The sequence below is a fragment of the Trifolium pratense genome, linkage group LG1 (assembly GCF_020283565.1).
Source record: "Trifolium pratense cultivar HEN17-A07 linkage group LG1, ARS_RC_1.1, whole genome shotgun sequence".
NCBI lineage: Eukaryota > Viridiplantae > Streptophyta > Magnoliopsida > Fabales > Fabaceae > Trifolium > Trifolium pratense.
Window position 1 is genome coordinate 41,805,402 of NC_060059.1, and position 23,816 is coordinate 41,829,217.

At 35.4% G+C, this 23,816-nt stretch overlaps 2 protein-coding genes across 3 annotated transcripts; one reads left to right on the forward strand and one right to left on the reverse strand.

Annotated features, from left to right (window-relative positions):
• Window positions 1-418: 418 nt before the first annotated feature.
• Window positions 419-8,272, forward strand: LOC123886430 (5'-nucleotidase domain-containing protein 4-like). 2 transcript variants are annotated; one of them, XM_045935747.1, is made up of 17 exons: window positions 419-863; window positions 1,651-1,937; window positions 2,340-2,417; window positions 2,556-2,776; window positions 3,294-3,386; window positions 3,913-3,996; window positions 4,482-4,592; window positions 5,016-5,121; window positions 5,209-5,265; window positions 5,414-5,467; window positions 5,933-5,990; window positions 6,277-6,353; window positions 6,582-6,652; window positions 6,731-6,791; window positions 6,877-6,936; window positions 7,057-7,119; window positions 7,607-8,272. In XM_045935747.1, the coding sequence occupies exons 1-17, from the start codon at window positions 644-646 to the stop codon at window positions 7,727-7,729; spliced, it is 1,824 nt and encodes a 607-aa protein (XP_045791703.1). In that variant the 5' UTR covers window positions 419-643; the 3' UTR covers window positions 7,730-8,272. The 2 variants fall into 2 exon arrangements, with proteins under 2 accessions (XP_045791703.1, XP_045791709.1); XM_045935753.1 differs by lacking the exons at window positions 6,582-6,652; window positions 6,731-6,791; window positions 6,877-6,936; window positions 7,057-7,119; window positions 7,607-8,272 and adding an exon at window positions 6,443-6,559 and having other exon boundaries at window positions 463-863.
• A 389-nt stretch (window positions 8,273-8,661) lies between these two features.
• LOC123886422 (probable LRR receptor-like serine/threonine-protein kinase At2g16250) lies at window positions 8,662-13,659 on the reverse strand. The gene is made up of 5 exons (XM_045935739.1): window positions 12,688-13,659; window positions 10,787-12,599; window positions 10,496-10,621; window positions 10,142-10,164; window positions 8,662-9,883 (listed from the first exon to the last, which is right to left on the reverse strand). Exons 2-5 carry the CDS (start codon window positions 12,553-12,555, stop codon window positions 9,291-9,293), a joined length of 2,511 nt encoding a protein of 836 aa, XP_045791695.1. The 5' UTR covers window positions 12,556-12,599; window positions 12,688-13,659; the 3' UTR covers window positions 8,662-9,290.
• Window positions 13,660-23,816: the final 10,157 nt, after the last annotated feature.

Here is a 23,816-nt window from a genome sequence, read left to right on the forward strand (position 1 = left end):
AGTATCTATATTTTTTTTATCCCTAAATTTATCTATTTATTATCAATTTAGTCCTAACACATTATTTGAAAGATTAATATGAGTAAAGTTATAAAATCAGATATACCTGTTTGAAAACGTTCTGCTAGTTTTAATTTTTTTCTTCTTTAATTTTTTTTTAAATGGCAGATTTATTTGACAAAATGGCAGATTTATTTATGATAATTCTATAGCTTCTGATTTTTAAAATGGAACATAAGATTTTTGGATTTTCAAAGGTATGGAAGAAACATGGAGGTGTGGGAAGAGGATGTGGCCCAACCAAACCAAGTGCCCAACTTAAAAGCAAAAAAAAGCGCGTCAAAACGGGTCCCGAATCCTACTCCACGTGGCACCGCCCTTAACACTCTCTCTCTAGCTTCTTTACTTTCATTTTCCCACCAACAAATTTCACGCTCTCTCTCACCCCATTCTCCAATTCCAAACCCTATTTCATTTTCTTCTTTCCACTGTGCCTCATAACTCACATAGTCACATTCAAGTTCTACGGTAATTAACTAAAAAACTAGCAAATGCATTGCTAAGATTTTTTTGAATGTAAATGCAATTTCAATTTTAATTGCATTTACATTTGCATTTTCAACAAACTTCAACAACTCCAACAATGCCTTTCTCTAGAAGCATTCCAATCCCAACCTCTATTAGTTCTCCAGAACCGCGTGCGCATTATTTAAACCTCACTTTACATTACGACAAATTCAAACCCTTTCATTCCGTTTCACTCTCTCTCCGTAACCGCATTCCTTCTAGAATCTTCTCCGATGCTCATTCTCCGTCTTTTCTCTCCTTCTCGCCGCCGCCTCACTCTTCCTCCTCCGTCGCAGGTTCGTTTTCTTCCTCTTCTGTTGATTTTATTATTCCGATTTGTTTTCATCCTTTACGCATTGCAACTTAATGAATGATTTGTCTCCGTTCATGCTTTATTCGTTCTAGTGTAGTGTTATACATGTAGCTCGAACATTACATTGGAAGGAACTTATTAGTAGATTAATTCCATTTAGAATTTGAGTTTTCATGTGTTTGTCGGAACATAGCTTGTGAAGTTTTTTCTGTGATTTTTGACCATAGCCTTTTGCATTGTGTGACGGTGCGAGTGTTTGTTTATTCGTGCGTTATAAACTCTATTTGGATTGGATAAACACCTTAATTAAGATCTTCTAGTATAAGCGAGTATCACATAAGTGCTTATGTATAAGTTATTTCTATAACAACAGATAAAAACAGAGTGCTTTCATGATTAATTAAGAATGTGTGGTATTGTGTATTGTATTTTTTTGTAAGCGCACTAGATGGAGCTACGCCTTTTGCCTATTTTATCATGTATGCATGATTTACACGTTGCGGTTTTATAATAATTGAGAACCACAAATTCATCCCTTCTCGGTCTGAATGTAGTACAACGGGGGTTATATTTATGCATTATCTATACATATTTTGGACAAATTTACTGTTATCTAGCATTTTATGCAGAGGCTTTTGTAGAAAGTTAAGGAACTTGATGTATAATTACTGTGTATAGTCTAAAGCTTTGCTTTCATTCACGTGGTTTGTCGTTATATGTACCAAAGTCATTCCTAATTATTACTAGAATATAATTCTAAAATTTACCAGGAGATAGTCAGTTGAAAGCTCAATTTTCAAGGGATGAGATCCGCATTGATGCATGTGGTGAAAGTTCTGAACATCTGCGAGAATGGTTATCGTTTCCTGATTATGGACCTAAAACTGATATAGGAATGCGGATCTTCTGTAACCGGCCACTGAATATGAAGAACATTGTTGCTGTGGGATTTGACATGGATTATACTCTGGCACAATACAGGCCTGAAACTTTTGAATCCCTTGCTTATCAACACACTGTTAAAAAGCTGGTTTATGATTTGAAATACCCTAGCGAGGTTTGTCCAGTTGATCTTGTACTGATTCTTACCATGGTTTAATTTTTTCTTATTATTCTTTTTCTTGTTCCTTTTATGATAGGAAATGACTGTGTTTTATTTATTTATTTTTATTTACTCACATCTTTTCGATTCACAATATATCCATCAACTCATTGAAATAGAACACTCCTCCAGACTCAAATATAAGCAAAAAATAGGTCATGTTTGGTGGATTAAACACATAACCAAATTCCAACAAACCTCGCCATATTTAATGTTATCATTCCAAGTTTATCCTTCGATTAATGTTCTCACAAAACAGTTGTAAAGGATTTAATTTATTAGTATTACCATTTCATTTGTTTAGTATATGAATATTAGATTGTAGTATTTTGGCTAAAAACATTGTTTTTTCTGCAGTTACTGAGTTGGTCATTTGATCCAAATTACATGGTTAGAGGTTTGGTTCTTGACAAAAAGAGAGGCAACATCTTGAAGGTAAGATCAAGCAAATGTTTGACACCCTTCCATTTTTACCAGGGAAAGAAATATATATAAGGAAATTGCATGGATTATATTTTTTAATTTCTTTTTTGTTGTTTTTATGTTGATTGTTTTATCCCTTCATGTATTTAGATGGATTGCCACAAATATGTTAAAGTAGCTTATCATGGATTTAAAGAGTTATCAAAAGAAGATAAATTTGTGACCTACGGAAATACGTTAGTATGTGATCCTTTTGATGGGCCTGATTATGCTCTAATTGATACACTCTTTTCTCTTGCGGAAGCCTACTTGTTTGCACAACTGGTTGATTTTAAGGACAGAAATCCTGGAAAGCTTCCAATGTCTATTGAGTAAGTTCAACTGTTGGATGCATGAGTCTTTTTAGCAAGTTTATATACCTGCATTTTTCAAGATCAACTACATACCAGGACCGAGGCTTTCATTAGTTTTATTCCTTTTGAACTGAAATTCAGACTTGGTTGCCTTCTCATAAAGTATATGCTTTTTTTTAGTTATTATTCCAAATAATATGCTTTTTTTTTTGGGTACATAATATGCTTCTTTATTTGTGAACATATCTAGATCACTGTTCCGTCAAAAAATATCTGGATCACTGTTAGTCTATCATGAATGTTCATTTCAACATCCTCTAAGCCATCACAAGTTTATGGTTGTTTGCTGCTAAACCTGTTTATGCAGAAGTGCACTACAATAAATAGCTGGTGAATACTGGGCAGGTTAAATAAATGTATAGTGGGAACTGGGAAGTAGCCATAACATTTTTTCTTTTCAAATGTCTGAAAATCATACAGTGTAAACCAAAAATGAACTGCATTTAATTTATTTTTTCACGTGTTTCCCTTTCAGTTATGCCTGTCTCTATAAGGATGTTCGTCATGCTGTAGATTTGTGCCACCGAGATGGAACATTGAAGCAACAGGTTGCAAAAGATCCCGGAAGGTATAGATGTAATATCACTAGTTACATAGTGTTTGGCTGGGGGGAAATGGAGGGGGTTGGGAGATGATTTTAAATATTTATTGTATGGTCTATATATTTGGAGGGTAGGGAAGTAAAATCACTACTCGCCCAATTTTGGCTCCTCCCCGATGTTTGGAGGGATTGGGTAGGAGAGAATCAAAATACTTTTTTTTTTTTTTTTTTTACCGAAGGTACAAAATACTTTATTTTGACTTGTATATTTTAAATTGAATGTCACATGAAATCTTACGAGAGTGTAAAACTAAAAATAAATTAGTCTTTCCCGTCCTCCTTTGAAACCCTTCCCCCCTCCCTTTTCCTCTTCTTCTTTGAATCAAATAATTATGTTGTTATATAAAAGATTATAGTAAGTGAAACCGTTGTCTCTTTCTTAAATTTTTGTGCTTAAATTTCATAGATCTATGGCTTCATGATGGAGTTATTTGACTTGTTCTTTTTTTTTTTTTTTTTTTTTTTTTAAAATTTTTTAAATTTGAAATATTAGGTATATCAATGAAGACACCTCAATAGTTCCCATGCTTAAAATGCTTAGAGATTCTGGACGAGCTACATTTTTGGTGACAAACAGGTAGTGATGAATTATCTATATAAGAACAGGATGAACAATTGTTGGTTAAGTAGTCCAACCTTCATAGAATTGTTTAGAAAACAGTTAACATTATTTTTATATGAAAAAAATACCACATTTCTCTAAAATTAAGAATTTATAATATTTATTGTTATTTAATATTTTAATGTTTAAATTGCAGAATAAAATGGGTTACCATATATTATATAAAACCATCCATGTGCCTTTATTGACAAGTACTTGGAACAAAGCCCTTCCTTCTAAATTTTAAATTAAATTTCAGCACTAAGCATTGCATGCTTCCAAGTCTAAAAGTAGAGAATAAAGTTGCAAAAATTTGTGCCTTCACTCAATAGTTTGAGCTTTTGTGAAAGTTAATTCATGATAAAAAATTACCATTAAGAACATATAAATACACTTGTACTATGGTTTCTGTATCTACAAACAATTAACTATTATTCTAAAGACTCGTCTCTATTTTACAGTTTATGGGACTATACGAACGTTGTCATGAATTTCCTCTGTAGATCTAGTGGAGTAAACGACAGTACCAATTTGGACTGGCTTCAATACTTTGATGTCATAATCACTGGAAGGTTATATTCTTTTTTAGCATCTGCAGCTAGCAACTTTTTTTGTTTTTGAACACTGTTAAAAACAATTTTTCATTTAACATTATTAATTAGGCCCCTAGGAATTGTGCTAAATGCTATCACAAGTAACTAGGAGCCCTTGCAATCATGTAGTAGGGTCCTTGTGTTATTCAGTTAATGACTTTTTCAATTTCTTTTATCCCAAATCACAAAGTATGTTTATATTGTAATTTTCATGATGTTTACATAGCGTGTAAGTCAGTTTATGTATCTGCTAATTTATAAGAAACATCAAAACATATTATTGTTACAATTTGACTTTGTGCTTGTGTTTGAAAGTTAATTTATTGTGGTTCTTCTAATAGGTTGCAGTAAATTTACTTATTGATTTCCCTGCTAACCTGGTCAAGTTAACCATTCATGCAGTGCAAAGCCAAGCTTTTTTCTTGAGGGAAATCATGCTAACCTGTTTGAGGTTGAGCCTGAGAGTGGAAAGTTACTTAACACAGATAATGGCTCTCCTATGCCTCAGGTCAGCATAATATCATATCAAATCGTTGTATTCATTTCTATGGTGATCTTTTTTTGAAATTTGTCTTCCCTTTTTGTGTTGTTAAAGGTGGGTAATATATCAGCAGGGTTATTGATGAAAGAAAAGGACCGTAAGGTTTTCCAGGTATATTAATCACTGTCTTATGTAAATTAAAATTCATTTTGTAGGTTTATGTAATTCAAAAATTTGTGGTATACATTATATAATACTCAAGCCGATAAAGTTGATACCTCATTTTTTCTTATTCCTATATATGGTTATTCCATTTTAGGGAGGCAGCGTCAATCACTTACATAATCTACTTTCAATAGAATCAAGTTCACAGGTAACAACTTTCTTTTATGAAAATATATACTACTCCCTCTGTCATATATGATGCGTCTCATTTGGAATACTATTGTCTCATTATTTTTCATTTTATAATGTCAATACAACAACATTTATTAATTTTTACCAATTTTACCCCTATTTATTGAAGTAGTTACAAGTATATGGTGGATAAATAATAAATGAAGTACAAGGATATTTTAGTCTTAACCATATTATTTTGCATTGAAAATCGGTAAGTAGTTATTTTCTTAAGAAGTGTGTAGTGTACATCCCAAATGAAACACAAAATATGAGACGGATGGAATAATTGCATAAACAAATGGCAGTTTATTTTTTATTGTGACTTGTTGTTATGGTTTGAAGATTTTATACTTTATGTAGAAATCTGGTGGTTGTTATTCTAATTTTTTTACATAATAACATTTATTGAAGTGTTCTGTAAAACTCGTAACACTTGTAGGTTCTATATGTCGGAGATCATATTTATGGAGATATACTACGCAGCAAAAAGGTTCTCGGTATATTATATGAATCCTTATCACTTTTCTATTAGACTGATAAGATTTTCATCACTGGTAAACTAGGACTTTACCTGTAGTTCCTAATCTTAGGAGGAGGGGAATATATATAGCTGGAAAAGTAATTTTAAAGTAAGGCGTCAAATGGAAGTTCCAATAAATGAGTCCAAGTTATGCTTATTTATGTGTGGAACTCAAATTTCCGTTCTGTTAAAAGTCAGACATATTTGCTGATTATTCTTTATGTGACTTGAATTTGATTATGGCTCAATATGCTCATGAGCAGGATGGAGAACAATGTTAGTAATCCCAGAGCTTGAGAGGGAGGTTCAAGTCCTCTCGGAATTAAGGGATTTTCGCAAGGTGGTTATTGATTTTATTATCTCTGATTTTTGTTGATAAAATAAAGCTTGGAAAATAAGATGATAGAAAGTATAGGTTAATTCATGCAGAAAAATTGGCGTGAGTGCTTCTGACATTTTTAATGAAGTACGCTTTTGGATTCTTATTTCCCATTCTCAATGGACATCACCTAACAAGCTAATACACATTTGAGGGTTAAGATTTTTACGTGATTAGCCTTGTGGGCAGGATCTTCAAATTTTGAGGAGCAAGGATGATTGCATTGCAGATAAAATGCACCATTTGAATCGGTCTCTCAAGTTAGTCTAACTTTGGACCTTATTAGTCATGTCTTATTTTCTATTTACAATCTTAGACAGTAGTATACACCTTTTCAGGTTAGAGAATCCAGATGACCATACCAAGCAGAAATTGAATTCAAAACTTGATGAATTGAAGGTTTGGTCTTTCATGTTCATTCTTGTTTCTCATGTTATAAGTTCAAGTATGGGAATGTGTTTTAAGTAGCTATTTCTTTTATCAGCTTGAAAGAGAGATAGTGCTGTCGAGTCATCAAGAAGCGCTAAGAAAATTACACCAAAAGGTAGAAACTTGTAGTCTTTTACTATAATCTCTAGTTTTGTTCTACTAGTCTAGTACACTTGCATTATATTCAATTTATGCAGTACATGAGATTATAATTGTTTAAAATAAACCATTGCAGTTTCATGAGCCTTGGGGCCAGCTGATGAAGACTGGTTATCAGAACTCTCGCTTTGCTCATCAGGTAAAGTTATACGCTCTCTTATCTGATGTGGTTCAACATTAGTATTGGTGCATATTTGACACACTTGTATGCAACAAGAAACCGTACTTTTCAACTATATATGTTTTAATCAGAATGACTATTATTAGGGCGTTGTAGTAATGTTGTCAGATAGTATACCAACCGTTGTTAAGTTATGCCTCAATTTAATACCAACGCCTAAAACACATGCTGGTAGTTATGCAAGTATCTTATAAATTTGTGTTGGGCCTAATACTCAACCTTACAAAACCACCTTGTAAGGTGAGGATTACCCCGACTTGTAAACATATGTTCAGACCATCTGTCATCCAATACGGGACTCTTAGCAAAGTATAACTTTTTTGTCCATTTTGAAATATGTGAAAATGAATGCCTATGTTATCCTCTGTCCAAATCATAATTATAAAATTGATCTCACTAAAAGTAATTTGGTTAATGATGCACTTGTGTTATGTGCATGGTGCAGGTTGAGAGATTTGCTTGTCTTTATACAAGCCAAGTATCTAACTTGGGCTTGTTATCTTTAGACAAGTACTATAGACCCAGTGAAGATTTTATGCAACATGAATTTGGCATTTTGGAAAGCTAAGCTCTGCTACTGTATGCTTTATACCTTCCCTGGAATATTTTTGTTAGAAAATATAGTAATTACTTGGTTTAATTATTGCTGTTGTTCTGGAAGTATATTAGTTTTAACACAGGGTTGTAATTTTGTTTTTCCTCCCTTTGTTTGATAGTAATAGGGACAGCAGCAATGGACAAAGAAGGCACGGGTAATAACTCTGCCACTTTCCTTGCTGTTGAAAATCATCCCATTTTCATTGATATCCCATCTTGGATTGGCATGAATATAATATCTATTGATATGTATATTGAAATATGAAGAAAAAAAATTAAAACGGGTTTCGATGGATATCCATGTACACCCATAACCATTGATATATATGAAAAATATATTAAAATAATGAAAACAGTAGTTTAGAGTCTCTAAAACACTTAAATTATATAACGATCTGTGCCAAAAATTGCACTATAGTATATGAGCAAATTTTCTTACTAAAAGTTGTAATAATCTAGTTAATACGGTATAGCGTAAAAATGTTAGGATTTGGGCTTTAGGTCAACAGATGTGTTGAATAGGAGAGTTGGTCATATTAAACAAGGGGTGATTGCTCTTCTCTCTTCGTGTGTTGTTCACACAAGCAAAGCCAGAAGATATCTTCTGGTAAAATTTTACACTAATGAAAGAATACTTCCGGCAGGATTTACACCACCGAAAGATGTTTTCTGGTAGTTTTTTATTTTTTATTTTTTATTTTTTTTGGGGGGGGGGGGGGGGGCGATTGCAATTCAAGGGTGGAGAAGAGCAATTACCTAAACAAGGTCTATTGACTATGCAATATTACAAGAATCTTTTGAAATTAGGAGATTGTCCTATTATATAGGGAATGCTAATAAGTTCTAAAAGACTCAGAAAAGGTAGATACGAGAGAGAGAGAGAATATGAGAAGAATGATGAGATATGGAAAAGTGAAATTGATAGAATAGTAAAAGTCGTGCTTGCACAACACATAATGACCTTCGATAGAGAACCTGTAATGATACATGACTAACTTCCTAACCAATATAGAACAAACAAATAACCATCTGTGCTTCTTTCTCAAGGCTCTTACCACGCTGCCTCAAATCCCAAGACTTCCAATTCTACTTAGATAGTACGTATTACCTACCTATAAATACAATTACATTTGAAATTCAGTTCTCATCACTTTCCAATTCCTCACAAAATGAAAACCCTCTTATTATTTTTTACAATTTGTCGCACATTCATCGACATACAAGAAGAGGTGTGTGCTTTAAGCAAAACTAGGGTGAATGAGTAAAAAAAAAATCAATTTTACCAGAGCTGTTTTAGGTACCAGAATCTCACGGCTTACTGCTCAATCAGCTTTAGAAAGCAAAAACAACCATTAAATGAAGCCGCTTGGTTTTTAATTGCTTCAACATGGTGGTGATGGACTATAATGGATTCTAGCTAGGTAATGGGTTTGACATTCCAATAACAATTGCTTGCTAAGGCGCGAGTAATTACCCGAAAAAGAGCTAAAACCTCACCAGTAAAAGAATAACAAAGTACATTCCTAAGTGTTTCATCTTGCTTCTCCGTTCTCCATGTCTTGCATCCCCAATGGTTCAGGGAAAACTTCATTGGATGACCTTTTATTGGAAGATGAGTGATCATTACCACCGCTACCATGAGAACCTGATCTTCCTGTTTGTTTATTGCCACTACTAGTACCCTCCCTTATTGTAGCACCACTATCTGATGAACTGTGTCTCCAGCTACCAAAGAATGCAGTGCTCCAAGATCTATTAGATGAAGTTGTTCTCAATTTTGCTGAGCTAAAACTTTCTTCTCTGACAATCTTCAATGGATTTTCAAGTGCTTTGAGGACATGTTTCATTGGAGGACGTTTTGAAGGTTTAGGATTCAGACATGACTTAGCCACGATTGCCATAGCCCATACCTCTTCCAATAGGTCCTCATCAACTATCAAAGACGGGTCAACAATCTTACCCAACCGTTCTTTATCGTATATGGTGATGTAATTCAAGGTTTGTTCTAACCAATCCTTTGTGGTGGCATCATCTGATTTGCTGATGTCAATATTACCGGTAACAAGCTCGATTAAAATCTTTCCAAAACAGTAGACATCATAGGCACATGTCACAGATGATTTACCTGTTCATTACCACAAAACATAAAATCAAACACCGATGGTTTCTATTGTAACAGTTTTAAAAACTTAGAAGTCAATAATGTCAAAAGTTTATGCAAGTGTGCATATTCTTTCTCAGTGCTTTCACATGTAGCAGATCACTAACATTTGTTCTAATTCCAGGGAGGCAAATTTTAGTGTACTATTCCACATTAAACTTCTTCCATTAAAGGAATAGGATAAAAGGTAACAAGAAATGGATTAAAAAACAGTTTACTCACCGGGATTGCCTTGATTAGAAGATCTGCAAAATCACAAGGAAAAAAAAGGTTACAACCTTCTATATATAGTTTGAATTAATTAGGTCAAAAGACAAGTATGAGATGACTCTATTATACAAACAGGCACCATAAGAATAGAACTAACTAGTATACTAGCCATAACAAAGACAATTAATTGATCTACCAAATCATTCTAGCTTGTAGGTACGATCCAACCATTTTCAAGATATATTAAAACTATTTGAAGCTTCAATACATTTATAAATCCTCACAGTATTTCTTCTCTTATTTTTTCAATTATTATAAACAGTTGTGCTTTATTACATTATCGTTGTTAATTAATTCAAAACTTACAGTGGCTTGCTGAAAACTCTTGACACGACATTCTGATGAAAATCTCCTTGTGTTGTAACCTCACTCAAACTTCCAAGTCGCACTTCAAATTTATCATCAAGAAGTATACTACTAGCTCGGATATCTCTTAAAAAATTTAAAAATAAAATAAAAAATATCAGTAATTTGCAGACTACCTCAGTTTACGCATTATTGACAAGAAACTTAAAATTTAATGTGATACAATTGTAGTGTTGTGATCATGATGAAAAAATCATAACAAACAAGATTAAAGAGTGCATTTAGTATTACCTGTGAACAAGAGGAGGGCTGCAATCATGTAGGTAAGCTAGTCCTTCAGCAGCTCCTGCTGCAATTTTCAATCTTGTGATCCAATCCATGGACTGCAATTTACCATCTGAACCATTGACTCTGTGTAAGGAAGTAGCCAAATCTCCATTTATCATATACTTGTAAACTATACATTTATTCTTCTCATTGTCCATGCATTGTCCCAAAATTGGGACCAATCTTGCATGTGAAACCTTGCTTAATAATTCCAATTCTACAATGTAAGATTCTTTCTTGAATAAACTTAAATCTACCCTTTTGATAACCACAGTTGCTCCATTTTCCAAAACTCCCCAGAAAAAGTCTCCAGAATGACCTTGCTTGATTAAGTTTGCTTCATCAAAATTCCCGGTAAAATGGAGTATTTGCTCAAAAGTAAATGATTCACCCACAGCAGTTACAAAAACAGGATCCTTAGGTGTAGGACTTTCCCCTTCTGTAACAGGCCCCCCATTTGTGGTCCCTCTTTCAGTTTCCAAATTTTTACTTTTATGACATTGTTTCAGAACCAATATTAGGACCAATACCAGTAGCACAATAAAGCCAAACCCACCAAAAATACCTGCCAGTATGAATATCACTCTTTTATTGTTTTTCTTGGACTCATGGTCACCATTAGCAAAGGTTAAATTTCTCTGGAGATAAAACATTCTACAATCTTCCAAACTCCTCTGGTTTGGAATCTTCTGTAGGCAATTTCTCGATAGAGTAACATCACTGAGACCGCCGCCGCCACCTTGCACAACACCATCCAAATAATTACCAGATAAATCAATTGTTTGAATCTTGCTCGTAGAACCATTTACAGATCCGTAAAACAAATTGTTTGATAGATTGAATATGCCACCATTTGAGCTAACACTTAAACCAGACAATTTTGGCAGTGGACCAGTGAGACTGTTGCCTGATACATCAAAAAAGTGCAAACTAGGCATTGACCACAAACTATCAGGTAAAAACCCAGAAAAAGAATTCGTACGCAGATCAAGCTCAGCCAACTTTGAAAGATTACCTAACTGAGAGGGAACAGAACCAGTGAAAGCATTATTAGAAAGGTTCAAATTTTGAAGCTTTGAAAGGCTACCCAGTTCAGGTGGAATAGACCCAGATAAGTAATTATTAGAAAGATCAAGCCTTGTAAGGTTACCAAGATTAGAGAAATTGTCAGGTACTGATCCTGAAAACATATTTCCAGAGAGATCAAGAATAGAGAGATTAGATAACAACCCCAAACTTGAAGGCACTCTACTAGTAAGATTATTCCCTGAAAGAAACAAAATCTTCAAACTTTTCATACCCCCAAGTGAATCAGGAATCACACTAGATATTGAACAAGAACTTAAATCCAGCACCTGCAGTGCACCAAGTTTCTCACCAAACCAGTCAGGAATAGACCCATTAAGCATGAACCCAGAAGCATTGAAAGACTCCAATAGAGTGAAATTTTGAAGAGAATCCACTTCAAAACTCGGGTTAAGACTACCCAACCGGGTTCTCTTCAACCCGGACACGTTGATACCAACAACTCGATCATTCCTGCATTTAACACCTGTCCAGTTCCCACACGGATCGACTTTTTTATGCCAAATTTTCCCCCTTATCCCCAACGACGAACGAAGCTCCAATAACGCCGACCATTCAGCTCTTAAACTCAAACTCATTGTCAACTCAACTAACAAAAACAACACCATCATAACAACACACACAGTTATTCCACTCTTCATTTTCATTTCCAATTCTCACAAACTTCACTTCACCTTTATCTCAGTTTCATCTGCATGTGATAATATAAACAAATTTAGTATATAACATAAACAAACAAAAAAAAATTGATTTTTTTGTTGTTGATAAAAAAACAGTACCTTTAATGATGACAGGTTGTTAAAATTCACATCACTTGTTTTTGTTGCTCTGTTTGTCTCTTGTGAACTCTGACTAAGTCTATAAGAAGGAACCATTAACGTTGTAAACTAAAAGAATGTCTTGTGTCTCTGTTGTTTATGTTTTTTTTGTTTATGAGCAAGACTTCAACGAAACACAACCATTAAGGTTTTAGGTAAGTGTATCTAATGTAAGGATGGAATAGATAGAATGTAGCTGTGACAAGAAAGGGGTGTTGTTTTGGTATTGAAAATTCTGTGGCAAAACATTAAATGGGTATGAAGAGAATTGGTGGGATTGAGGTAGTGCATTAATTAGGGAGAAGAGTGTGGTAGTGTTATGCCCCAACCCAACTGCCACAGCTTTCACTTTCAAAGCTCACCGGAGGTGTTATTAATGCAGTTTGGAATATGGAGGTGGTGGTGGTAGTGATAATGAGATTGAACAAACAGTGTTGTTGTTAATTGTTTGGTTTGGTTTGGTTTTGTTTAAGTTTTCTATGTGAACAGATTGGTTGTGTTATTGGTAGTTTTTGGAAGAACTTTGGCAATAGTGTGTTTGTTTTTGTGCTTATGTAAAAAGGTTGTACTTGTACACATGAATCAAATGCAAAAAAACGAAATTATTGATTTTAAGTAGAGAAGTTTCGTGGAATTAGAGTAGCTTTTCAAATTTGATTTTTCTTTTCTTTTTATTTTTCTTGAGTTTTTATTTTTGTGAAGATATATGATTGGGGGGTGATGCATGATGAATTGATGATTGATAATCAATCACCATCTGATAAGCACTGAGAAACTGTGCCAGTATCCACTTGTGTCTCTACACGTAGAATTTTCAAAGGAGAAATCAATTTTAAGATGTGATTATTATTAAAAGGCAATGGTTTCAAACAAAGGAAAGTCACAAAATGCCATCAATAGTTTGGTCCAAAATGCTACTAGTATTTAGTTTTTATGTTGGAAAATAGTTGTGTGTGAATTTGACCATAAAACATTTCGTCTATGAATTCATAATAATATCTTCTTTTTTCTTTTTGTTTGATTAAGAGCGTATAAACCGTGTATTCATAATATATTTTTTAGTGTATTTATAATATTCAATCTTATTTTTGTCTAGAAAAAATGTACTAATATTCAATCTTAACTCCATTGAGATCGATCCTAATATCTTTTTAATTATAGAACGTGACGTTTATGATGGAGGTTCCTAGCTACATTAATTATACACGTATTTCCCTCCTCCGACCGCTCACTCTACCTACATACACATACTTAGTTGTATCTCAATGCATGCTCATTAAAAACAATAACTAAAAAAACAAAATACAAAAATAATCTCACCTTCAATTGGAAGCAAGGTTTTCAGAATCGGACCGGTCATCGAACTGGCGAGCTTATCGGTTCAAGGTTCAATTGGTCGGACCGGGTTCAATCGGGGTCGAACCGTTTTTAATTAAATATATATTTTAATTAATATATAAATAAAAATATATGAATAATTGTTCAATATTTCATAATTTCACACATTAAAAAGATAAAATATCACAAGTCAAAATAAAATAAAATTTATAATTCAAACCAAATGAAAAATAGATGAAAAACAAAAATCTTTCCTATTCCCACGACGTCGTTGTTTTGTTTCATTTTTTTTAAAAAAAAAGTTAAAATGACGTCGTTTTGCCTTATTTTTTAAAAAATAAATAAAAAATCTGCAAAACCGCTTGAATCGCCCGGCCGGTTCACCGGTTCGACCTCGGTTCACGCGGTTTTTTGTCGGTCGGTTTCCTATCCGTTTTTTGCTCAAAACCGAACTGTTTTCATGACCGGTTCACGGTCCGACCGGCCGGTCCGGTTTTGATTCCCACGAGACTATAGACACACTTTAGTACGAGAGAAAAATAGTTATGCAATTTTGGGCATTTGACAGTATAACATATTTATAATTTTTGACAAAAATTTGTCCCAAAATAACATTGTGACATTATGTTTTATATTGCGTGGTTGAATATTTATTTGTTTTTGGTCAAGTAACCCAGTGATTAGAAACTTCACCTTAAAGGTGAATTAGTGTAGTATTTGAGGTTCAAACTTTAACTCATGCATATAATAATATGATGTCTCTACGAACCGAGCTAAACTCACGAGTATGCGTTTTAGTATTTTTTTGTGGTTAAACTTTGTGTCTTGTTCTACTTTGTTTAACGTTTTTGCTTTGTAGTGGTTAAACATTGTAAATCATGTTTAATGGTTAAGTCTTAAATTGTTGATTATTCTAACCGGTTAAACCTTGGTGTGAGACTTTTTTTTAGTGGTTAAGTTTTTGTCTTATGGATTTATAATTTTAGTTCCTACTTAGTAGTTAAGATTCGTTCATGTCATTCTTTTTTTTGTCCAATAGCCTGGTGGCTACAATTTCACCTTTTAAGGTGTATAAGTGCACGAGAGTATCGGAGTTCGAACAATTATCTCCGCATATTACATGCAACATCCCTACCAATTAAGGTATACTCATGGGAACAATTCATATCATTTTTAGACAAATGTATTTTGGGCATTGTTCGTTGTATTTTTCTTTTGACTTGATATGTCTTTGTATTAATCTTCCAAGGTGAAAGTGTTGTGAACTTCTTTGAACTTGTGGGAAGACTATTAGAAATAAGCTAGTTAGTTTTACGTTAAATCGAAGCCATATAAACACTCTTGTATTTTTATTTTTACCATTTTGTATCATTGTCTCTTTGCATCAATTAAATTTTCATAATATTTCTGTATTATTTTTCATGCATGTCATGTTTACTAACATGCATGATGCATCCTCAAACTGGTAAAAAGAAAAATGCATCCTCACTTAAACCTTACCACCATAAAGTCATTATAACCTTTTCTATCTTTTTCTGATAATAGGTTATCCAGGGTGGACAAGTAGCCATTTATATTATAACGAATACGAATTTTACAAAATTCACTGTTGGATTGAAAGTTTATATCATATAGATCGTTCGTAAAAAATTTTAAAAATCATTTGATATGTTATTAGACCCATCAAAATTAACAGTATTTAATAAAAACTCATAAACGGTTATTTTTTATGAGTCCCGATAACATATCAAATGATTTTCAAAAAATTTCACAATTTTTATGAATGATCTATATGATATAAACTTTCAATCCAGCAATAAATTTTATAAAATTCGTATTTGTTATAATATAAATGATTACTTATTCACCGTGCACAACATTAGGAGCGTGTGCACGATACACTTGATATTGTAACTTCTAAAGTTTTATTTAAATAATAATAATAAATACATACATACATGATACCTTTTTGAGTAGTATCCGCGAGTGTTATCTTGTCAATGGTCATCTTTGCCACTTGCCAATAATCATGTGGCAAAGTTGAAACATAAAAAAATTGAAAGAGATTGTGAGTGACACTAGTATAGTAGTATATGGCAATCCAACGTGTAACGATAGCAACTCCACTCCCCTTTGATATATGTTAGCCTTTTCCTGCCAATTATAAAAAAGATAAGAGAACTTATAACGGTGTTTATGGTTGCTATTGTAGAAGGATTTGGTAAAGAGAAATATGTGATAAAAATTAAAGACAAATAGATAAGAGGATTGATGTTTGTATTACCAAAATTTAATGTCTTTTTGTACTACACTTTATAATTTTAACAAAATTACGGTGTCATCGTAAGTGCGTTGTTTAGAGAATTGTTTTCTTTCAAATTAATTGAAGACGAGTCAATAAATTATTGAAATTAATATTTGAATTAAAAGTAGTGATTTAACTCTCAGTAAATAAACTATAATTAGGAATACGGTTCGATCCCTCTTAATTGTGATGGAAGGGACCGTAACTACTTAATGTCAGAACTGATCCCGAATCAGATTAAACTAGTGGTGAAAAAAAAAACTCTATGATTTAAAACTTAATATAATGTTCAAATATAAATTAAAGCGACTTTATTGAATATGCTAGGGTGAAAGTCAATATACAAACTAATTTAAACTAAAATCGAGAGATACAAAACGATAATCCAAACTTGTGCGATGTTTAATGGACAAAAGGTTATTTTAATATTTTAGACAACTTGTGCAGATGACAAAAAGTTGTCACATGATTCTGTGGGGATAAGAAAGTTGTCCCATGATTCTGTGGGGATAAAAACTTCAGTTTTTGTCCCGTCTTTTAACCCTTAGTTTGTTAGTGTCAGGAACAATTTTAAAATCAAACACAATACAACTAAAATTATATCGTCCAATACACTATTTTGTAACAGATCAAACGCTCGTAAATAGTATATATCCACCGTGGAGTCCTAATTTTTACTATTTTTTTAATACAATAAAGGCAATGACGTTGGAGCTAAAATTTTGTGGATATCATCTAAATCTTTTGTCATCGGATCAATCCTAGTAACTTTTCTCATTTTATCTAATAAATCTCATCATTTCCGGTAAAAAGAAAATCAATCTCATCATTTGATCTTTATACTATGTAGTATAAATTAATTTATACCCTTAGTGCAAAAAAATCAAGCTTAAAAGTTATACAAAAATAATAAAATAAAAATTAAGCTATATGACCTTGTCAAACACCTCAATCTCTAATACCTTATCACAAAAATGAGTTTGTTGTGTCTACGAATTCTTTCATGTGTTTTTTTAGTTCATATTAAATTCAACCGCTTTTTCAATAGTACTCTCTCCATACTATAAGAAAATTGTCCAAAAAAATTTGTCAACTTTAATTTGCAGTGCAACTTTGATCGCTTATTTTCTAATTATAGTTGCATCTAACTAATAATGTGTAACATTCTCAAAATATTAATCTTCATAATGAAAAAATATCATTAGATAATATGAATAATATTAAGTAAAATCATCATTCATTTTTTTCTTATTTATCATGTTTCTTTAATCTAGATTGTTAAGTGTGCCATAACATAAATTTATAAGTCGAGATAATTTTTACTTTAGAAGTCAATTTTATAGGGCTATGTTAAATTAAACACTCAATTCTAAGATGTTAAAAGTGTTGAAGAACAATTCAATCAGTTGCACAAGATGTTGTACCATATGCTGGAACATTTGTCGCTCTGTTTTGTTATAGTTACTTGCTTTGCAAGATAGTTGTTAGTTTGTTACAGTGGCGGCTCGCACACATGTGCGAGGCGTGCGATGGCATCGGGCCTCAAAATTTTGAGGGTCTCAGCTCAAAATTTCGAGGTCTTATAATATTACTTATATATTATTTATACCTATAAAATATCAAATGTATATTAATAGATAATTTTTTGGCCCTAAACTAATAGTTATATATTATTAATGTTCATATAATATCATACGAGTATCAATAGATTAGTTATCTATACTCGTAAATATAGTTTTAGTCCATTTTTATCTTTGCATAAAATTTAACCTTAGATTAGGATATTCTTTTTTTGACGTTATATACAAAGATAAATATTTTGTATTTCTTATCTCGTTTGATTTAATGCAATTGGTTTAATATTGATAATCTATATGTTTGCAAAAATAAAAATAATTTTTTTATATTATACGCGATTTAAATTGACAATTTTTTTAAAAAAAAAAATTAAATTTTTAATATTAAGGGGCCACTTTTATATTTTGCACAGAGCCTCCTAAAACCCGGAGACGCCCCTGGTTTGTTAGTTATAACATGTTTTTGTAACTACTTTTGGTTTGTTGGTTAGTTAGTAACTAACCTGAGTTAGTTACTCTAGTTAGCTTGTTAACCAAGCAATACACTACAATTTGTATCTCTATAAATTGTATTCATATGATCAATAAAATCAATGCTCATTGATGAAACTATTCCCTCTCTCTCACTCTCTTCCACTCTAACAAAAAGTTTCACATTATATATGATATGACCTAAACCTGAATTTATAAGTCGAAACAATTTTCATTTTATAAATCGACATTAGACTCAAATCTCAATGCTCAGTTGGTAGAGCATTGGGCTTTTAACCTAATGATTGTAGGTTCAAGTCCTTAATTGATCCAACGATGAAAGTTGTATATTGCATTACTTTTGAGAGTTTACAAGAGGTGTATATATACACAAGTATAGTAACCTAATTGGAGTAAATTATGGAGTAAATTAAGGAACAAATATCTCCAATAATTAAGGTGATTGACTCTATAGACTTTATACAAATCCTAAAATAATAATGATAATAATTAAATACTAATTATGCTTGATATCCTCCCGCAAGTTGGGCGACCTGGAAGAAAGATGCAACTTGGATAGTAGAAACTCGAACCGGGGGCGAAGCAGAGGCTTGGTGAGAATGTCAGCAAGCTGGTCGTTGGTAGAGACGAAGGAAACACGAAAACGGCCACGTTGAACGTTTTCACGGACAAAGTGATAAGCTAAGGCTATGTGCTTCATTCTGGAGTGGAAGACAGGATTAGCACTCAGATGTGTAGCACCAAGATTGTCGCAGTAGATGACAGGACCAGCTGTAGGAGTGTGACCAAGTTCAGTGAACAAAGAGAGTACCCAAAGGAGTTCACTGGCCGTGTCGGCCAAGGCTTTATATTCAGCTTCAGTGGATGATCGAGCAACCGAGCGTTGCTTGCGGGAACTCCAAGAGATGGGGGTGTCGCCAAGATAGAGCAGGTAACCAGTGGTAGAGATGTAATCATCTTTGTCACCCGCCCAGTCCGCATCTGAGTACGCATGAAAGTTCAGGGGAGCAGTCGCGGAAATGAAAATGCCTTTGTCGCAAGAGCCGGCCAGATAGCGAAGTAGGCGCTTGAGAGCCAACCAGTGCATGGTGCTCGGGTTCTGCATGAACTGAGCAAGTTTGTTGGTCGCGAAGGCAATGTCTGGTCGAGTAAGACTCAAGTATTGGAGACTTCCAACTAGTGCTCGGTATTCAGTCGGGGAGGGCAAGGGATCACCAGAGTTTTTGAGCAGCGGAGGAGTAGCAGTTATTGGAGTGGACGCTGGTTTAGCTTCTGTCATGCCCGACTTTTGAAGGAGATCAGTGATGTATTTCCGTTGTGAAAGAAACATGCCCGCAGCGGAAGGAATGACTTCAACACCCAGGAAATAATTGAGATAGCCAAGATCTTTCAATGAGAAACGGGCAGCAAGTGTAGCAATGAGACGAGACAATTCTGTCGAGGAGCTCCCCGTAACAATGATGTCGTCGACATAGACGAGCAAGTATAGTGTCGCGCGTGGTGTCCGCTGAATGAACAAAGAAGCATCGGCGGTGGAATTGACGAAGCCAATGGAGAGCAGGAATACACGAAGTTCCATATACCAAGCGCGAGGAGCTTGCTTTAACCCGTAGAGCGCCTTCTTTAGGCGACAGACATGATCAGGGAAGCTTTTGTTAACAAAGCCAGGTGGTTGAGCCATGTAGACCTCCTCGTTGAGCGTCCCTTGAAGAAAGGCATTGTTAACATCAAGCTGGCGGACGGACCATCCTTGTCGAACTGCCAAGGCGAGGATGATCCGAATTGTCACTGGTTTGACGACGGGGCTAAATGTTTCTGTGTAGTCACAACCAGGGCGTTGATGGAAACCCTTAGCGACCAATCGAGCCTTGTACCTATCAATGGACCCATCTGGATTTCTCTTGATGCGAAAGACCCACTTACAACCAACCAAATTTTGAGCAGAGGAACGACCAACGAGTTCCCAGGTGTTGTTGCGATGTAGGGCATCAAATTCAGCCAACATGGCGGAACGCCAGTCCGGATCACGAAGGGCTTGGGTAATAGTACTAGGTTCCATCGGGGATGAGGGACGGACATGGAGGTTGAGTTTGTGGATGGGTTTGACGATGTTGTTTTTGGACCGGGTGATGATCCCACCGCCATGGGGTTCAGTGGTCGTTGTGGGGGGAGAGGTCGTTTGTGGTTGTGGGAGCAATGTTGGCTGTAAGGAGGAAGGGGGGTCATTACTGGTCGTTTCATTGCTCGTTGTATTTGAGGACGAGGATTGGGATGTGGTCGGGGAGGAAATGCCAGACGGGGAGGGAGGTTCAACAAGTGAGGTATCCGGGGATGTGGGATTGGTGCTCGCAGTAGGTGGAGCGATGGTCGGCAAGACGGGCAGTTGGAGTGGACCAGTCTGTGAGGTCATGGACGTGATCGGTTGGGCCACCAGTGAACGGAAGGGGAATTCAGTTTCAACGAACTTGACATGGCGAGAGGTGTAAATCCGTCCAGTTGAAGGATCGAGGCATAGATATGCATGTTGATCAGCTGAGTAACCTACAAAAACACACATAGTAGACTTTGGAGCAAGTTTATGGTTAGCATAAGGTTTAATCCAGGGAAAACACAAACATCCAAAACATTTTAATTTATGATAATCCGGACTAATGCGGATGAGTTTAGAGTAAGGTGATTGGTGCCCGAGGATTGGGGTAGGGAGACGGTTAATGAGGTAGGCTGCAGTGGTCATGGCGTGAGGCCAGTAGGTGAGGGGAAGGCCAGCGTGGTGAAGGAGGGAGAGACCGGTTTCGGCAATGTGCCGATTCCGCCGTTCAGAGATGCCATTGTGTTCGGGTGTATGAGGGGGAGTGGTGTGGTGACTTATGCCATGAGTACTTAGAAAGGAACGAAGACCAATGTATTCGCCACCATTGTCAGTGTATAGGACTTTTATTTTGTGTTGGTAGAAGTTTTCAACTAGTGTTTTAAATTTGGGAAAAATAGATTGCACATCAGATTTTAGTTTCATGGGATATAGCCATATATAGCGAGTATAATGATCAACAAACAAACAATAGTAACGAAGACCATCAATAGATAAAACAGGGGAAGTCCATACATCAGAAAAAATTATTTCTAATGGATAAGTAGATGTAAGAGTAGATTCATGAAAAGGAAGTTTATGACTTTTATTAATTTGGCATGAATTACAATCTGATTGCGGAAATTTATTTGAACCTAAAGAAAAATGATGTTGAATAAATTTAAAGATGGAAGTTGAAGGGTGTCCAAGCTTGTGATGCCAGGAAGCAGAGGATTCCACTTGGACGGTGTGGGCGGAAGGTGAGGTCGTGGGCAACAGATAAAGTCCATTCACACATGAGCCTTTATGGGTTGTTTGGCGTGTCTGCAAGTCCATGACATAAAAAGAGTTTGGTAAGAAAACAACGGCAGAGTTAGTTTGTTTGGTGAGTTGAGAAACAGAAATGATTTGTTGTTTCATGGAGGGAACATAAAGAGCATTAGACAAGGATAAATCATTAATTAAAAGTGTTCCAGAGTGAGAGATGTTTAAACCTGAACCATTCCCCATGAAGAGGGAGTCGGGGCCAGTGTATGGATGGTGAAGTGCCAGATTTGTAAGGTCGTTGGTCACATGATGTGTTGCTCCACTGTCGAGCAGAAAACCAGGCGAGGATGTGCCAGCAGTAGCGGTGTGGGCCTGGGCCTGGCCAGTGGTGCTCGGAGAAGAACGAGGAGGTGCGGGGACGCTGGGGTGTTGGGTCCGAAAGAGTTGGCAGTCAGCGAGGACGTGTCCCTTGGTGTTGCACCATTGACATCGACCAAGGAATGGTTTGCGATCACCTGGGCGTTGGTTGGTCGGTGCAGGTGCCTGACTTGGTCGAGGCTTGTTGTTGGTCGACCTTGCCTGAGCGTGCAGCGCAGTAACAGGAGCAGGTGATTGGCGTTGAGCAGCAGCAAAAGAGAGTTCCTGGATGAGGAGCTTTTCGAGGAGATCATCAAAGGTGATTGGAGTGTCCCTTGCGTTGACCCCATCAATGACTGCTCGGTAACCGTCATCAAGGCCGCGCAAGACATGGTCGGTCATGTCCTCGACGGAGACAGCAGATCCGAGAGAGGCGAGGAGATCAGCAGTTTGCTTCAGAGAGTGCATGTAGGTCGTGATGGATTGAGTACCTTTCGAGGCCATCCGAAGACGTTCCTTGAGTTGTTTAAGGTGACTGCGGGAGGCTTTGGCATAGGTGTTCTTGAGAAGCTCCCATAGGTCGTGCGAGGTTTTCATCTGGGACACCAAGGAGGCCACCTCGTCGGAAAGAGTGGTGAGGATGGCACCATAGATGAGGCGATCCTGGCGACGCCATGTTTGAAAAGCAGGGTTTGGTGATGTTACCGGAGGCGTTACGGTGGTGGTGATCGTTGCTGTCGGCGCAGGGAACGATCCATCAGTGTATTTGAGGAGATCAAAACCATCAAGGAAGGCTTCTACCTGGAGTTTCCAATTGAGGTAATTGGTAGGGAGAAGCTTGGTGACACCGCTGAGGGTGATACACGCAAAGGGTTTGGAGGGTTCATAGGGGTTAGCTATGGAGCGAGAGCCATCGGAAGCCATGGGAGGCAAAGTGTTACGGCAAACGGAGAAAAAAAACGGCGTTTTTTTTTTTTTTTGGTTTAACAAGGTAGGGCTGGAACGTTACCAACTGATACCATATAAAGGAATGAATAAAGTTGTATATTGCATTACTTTTGAGAGTTTACAAGAGGTGTATATATACACAAGTATAGTAACCTAATTGGAGTAAATTATGGAGTAAATTAAGGAACAAATATCTCCAATAATTAAGGTGATTGACTCTATAGACTTTATACAAATCCTAAAATAATAATGATAATAATTAAATACTAATTATGCTTGATAGGAACTTGCGTGTTTTCTTCCTTCCCTTAATAAACTTTCAAGTTTCCTTCTAACAGGTGAGATAAGGCGAGGATGAAAAATAGTCAATTATGATAATAAATATAATAGGACGGAGAAAATATAAAAGTACTAGTACATGCTTTGTTTAAGGTCTTGTTTAGAATAAAAATGGAAAAGAGATAATATAATTATGATGGAAGTGGTACAATATGGATTTTTTGGTAGTCGGCTACAACTACAACATGTAGTCTTCTTGGAAGTGAAAGTGACTTATTGGAAAAAGAAATGAAAAAGTTGTAGGAGACTGAGTCCAATTACAATGCCATTGACTAAGTCCATTAGTGCAATTTTGAAACACATGGGACCCTATTCTGTTACAATCGTTCATATTAAATCTACAAAATTAATACTCTCCCTTTCAAAATAAAATAAAAGTAATATTCTCATTAGTTAGTCT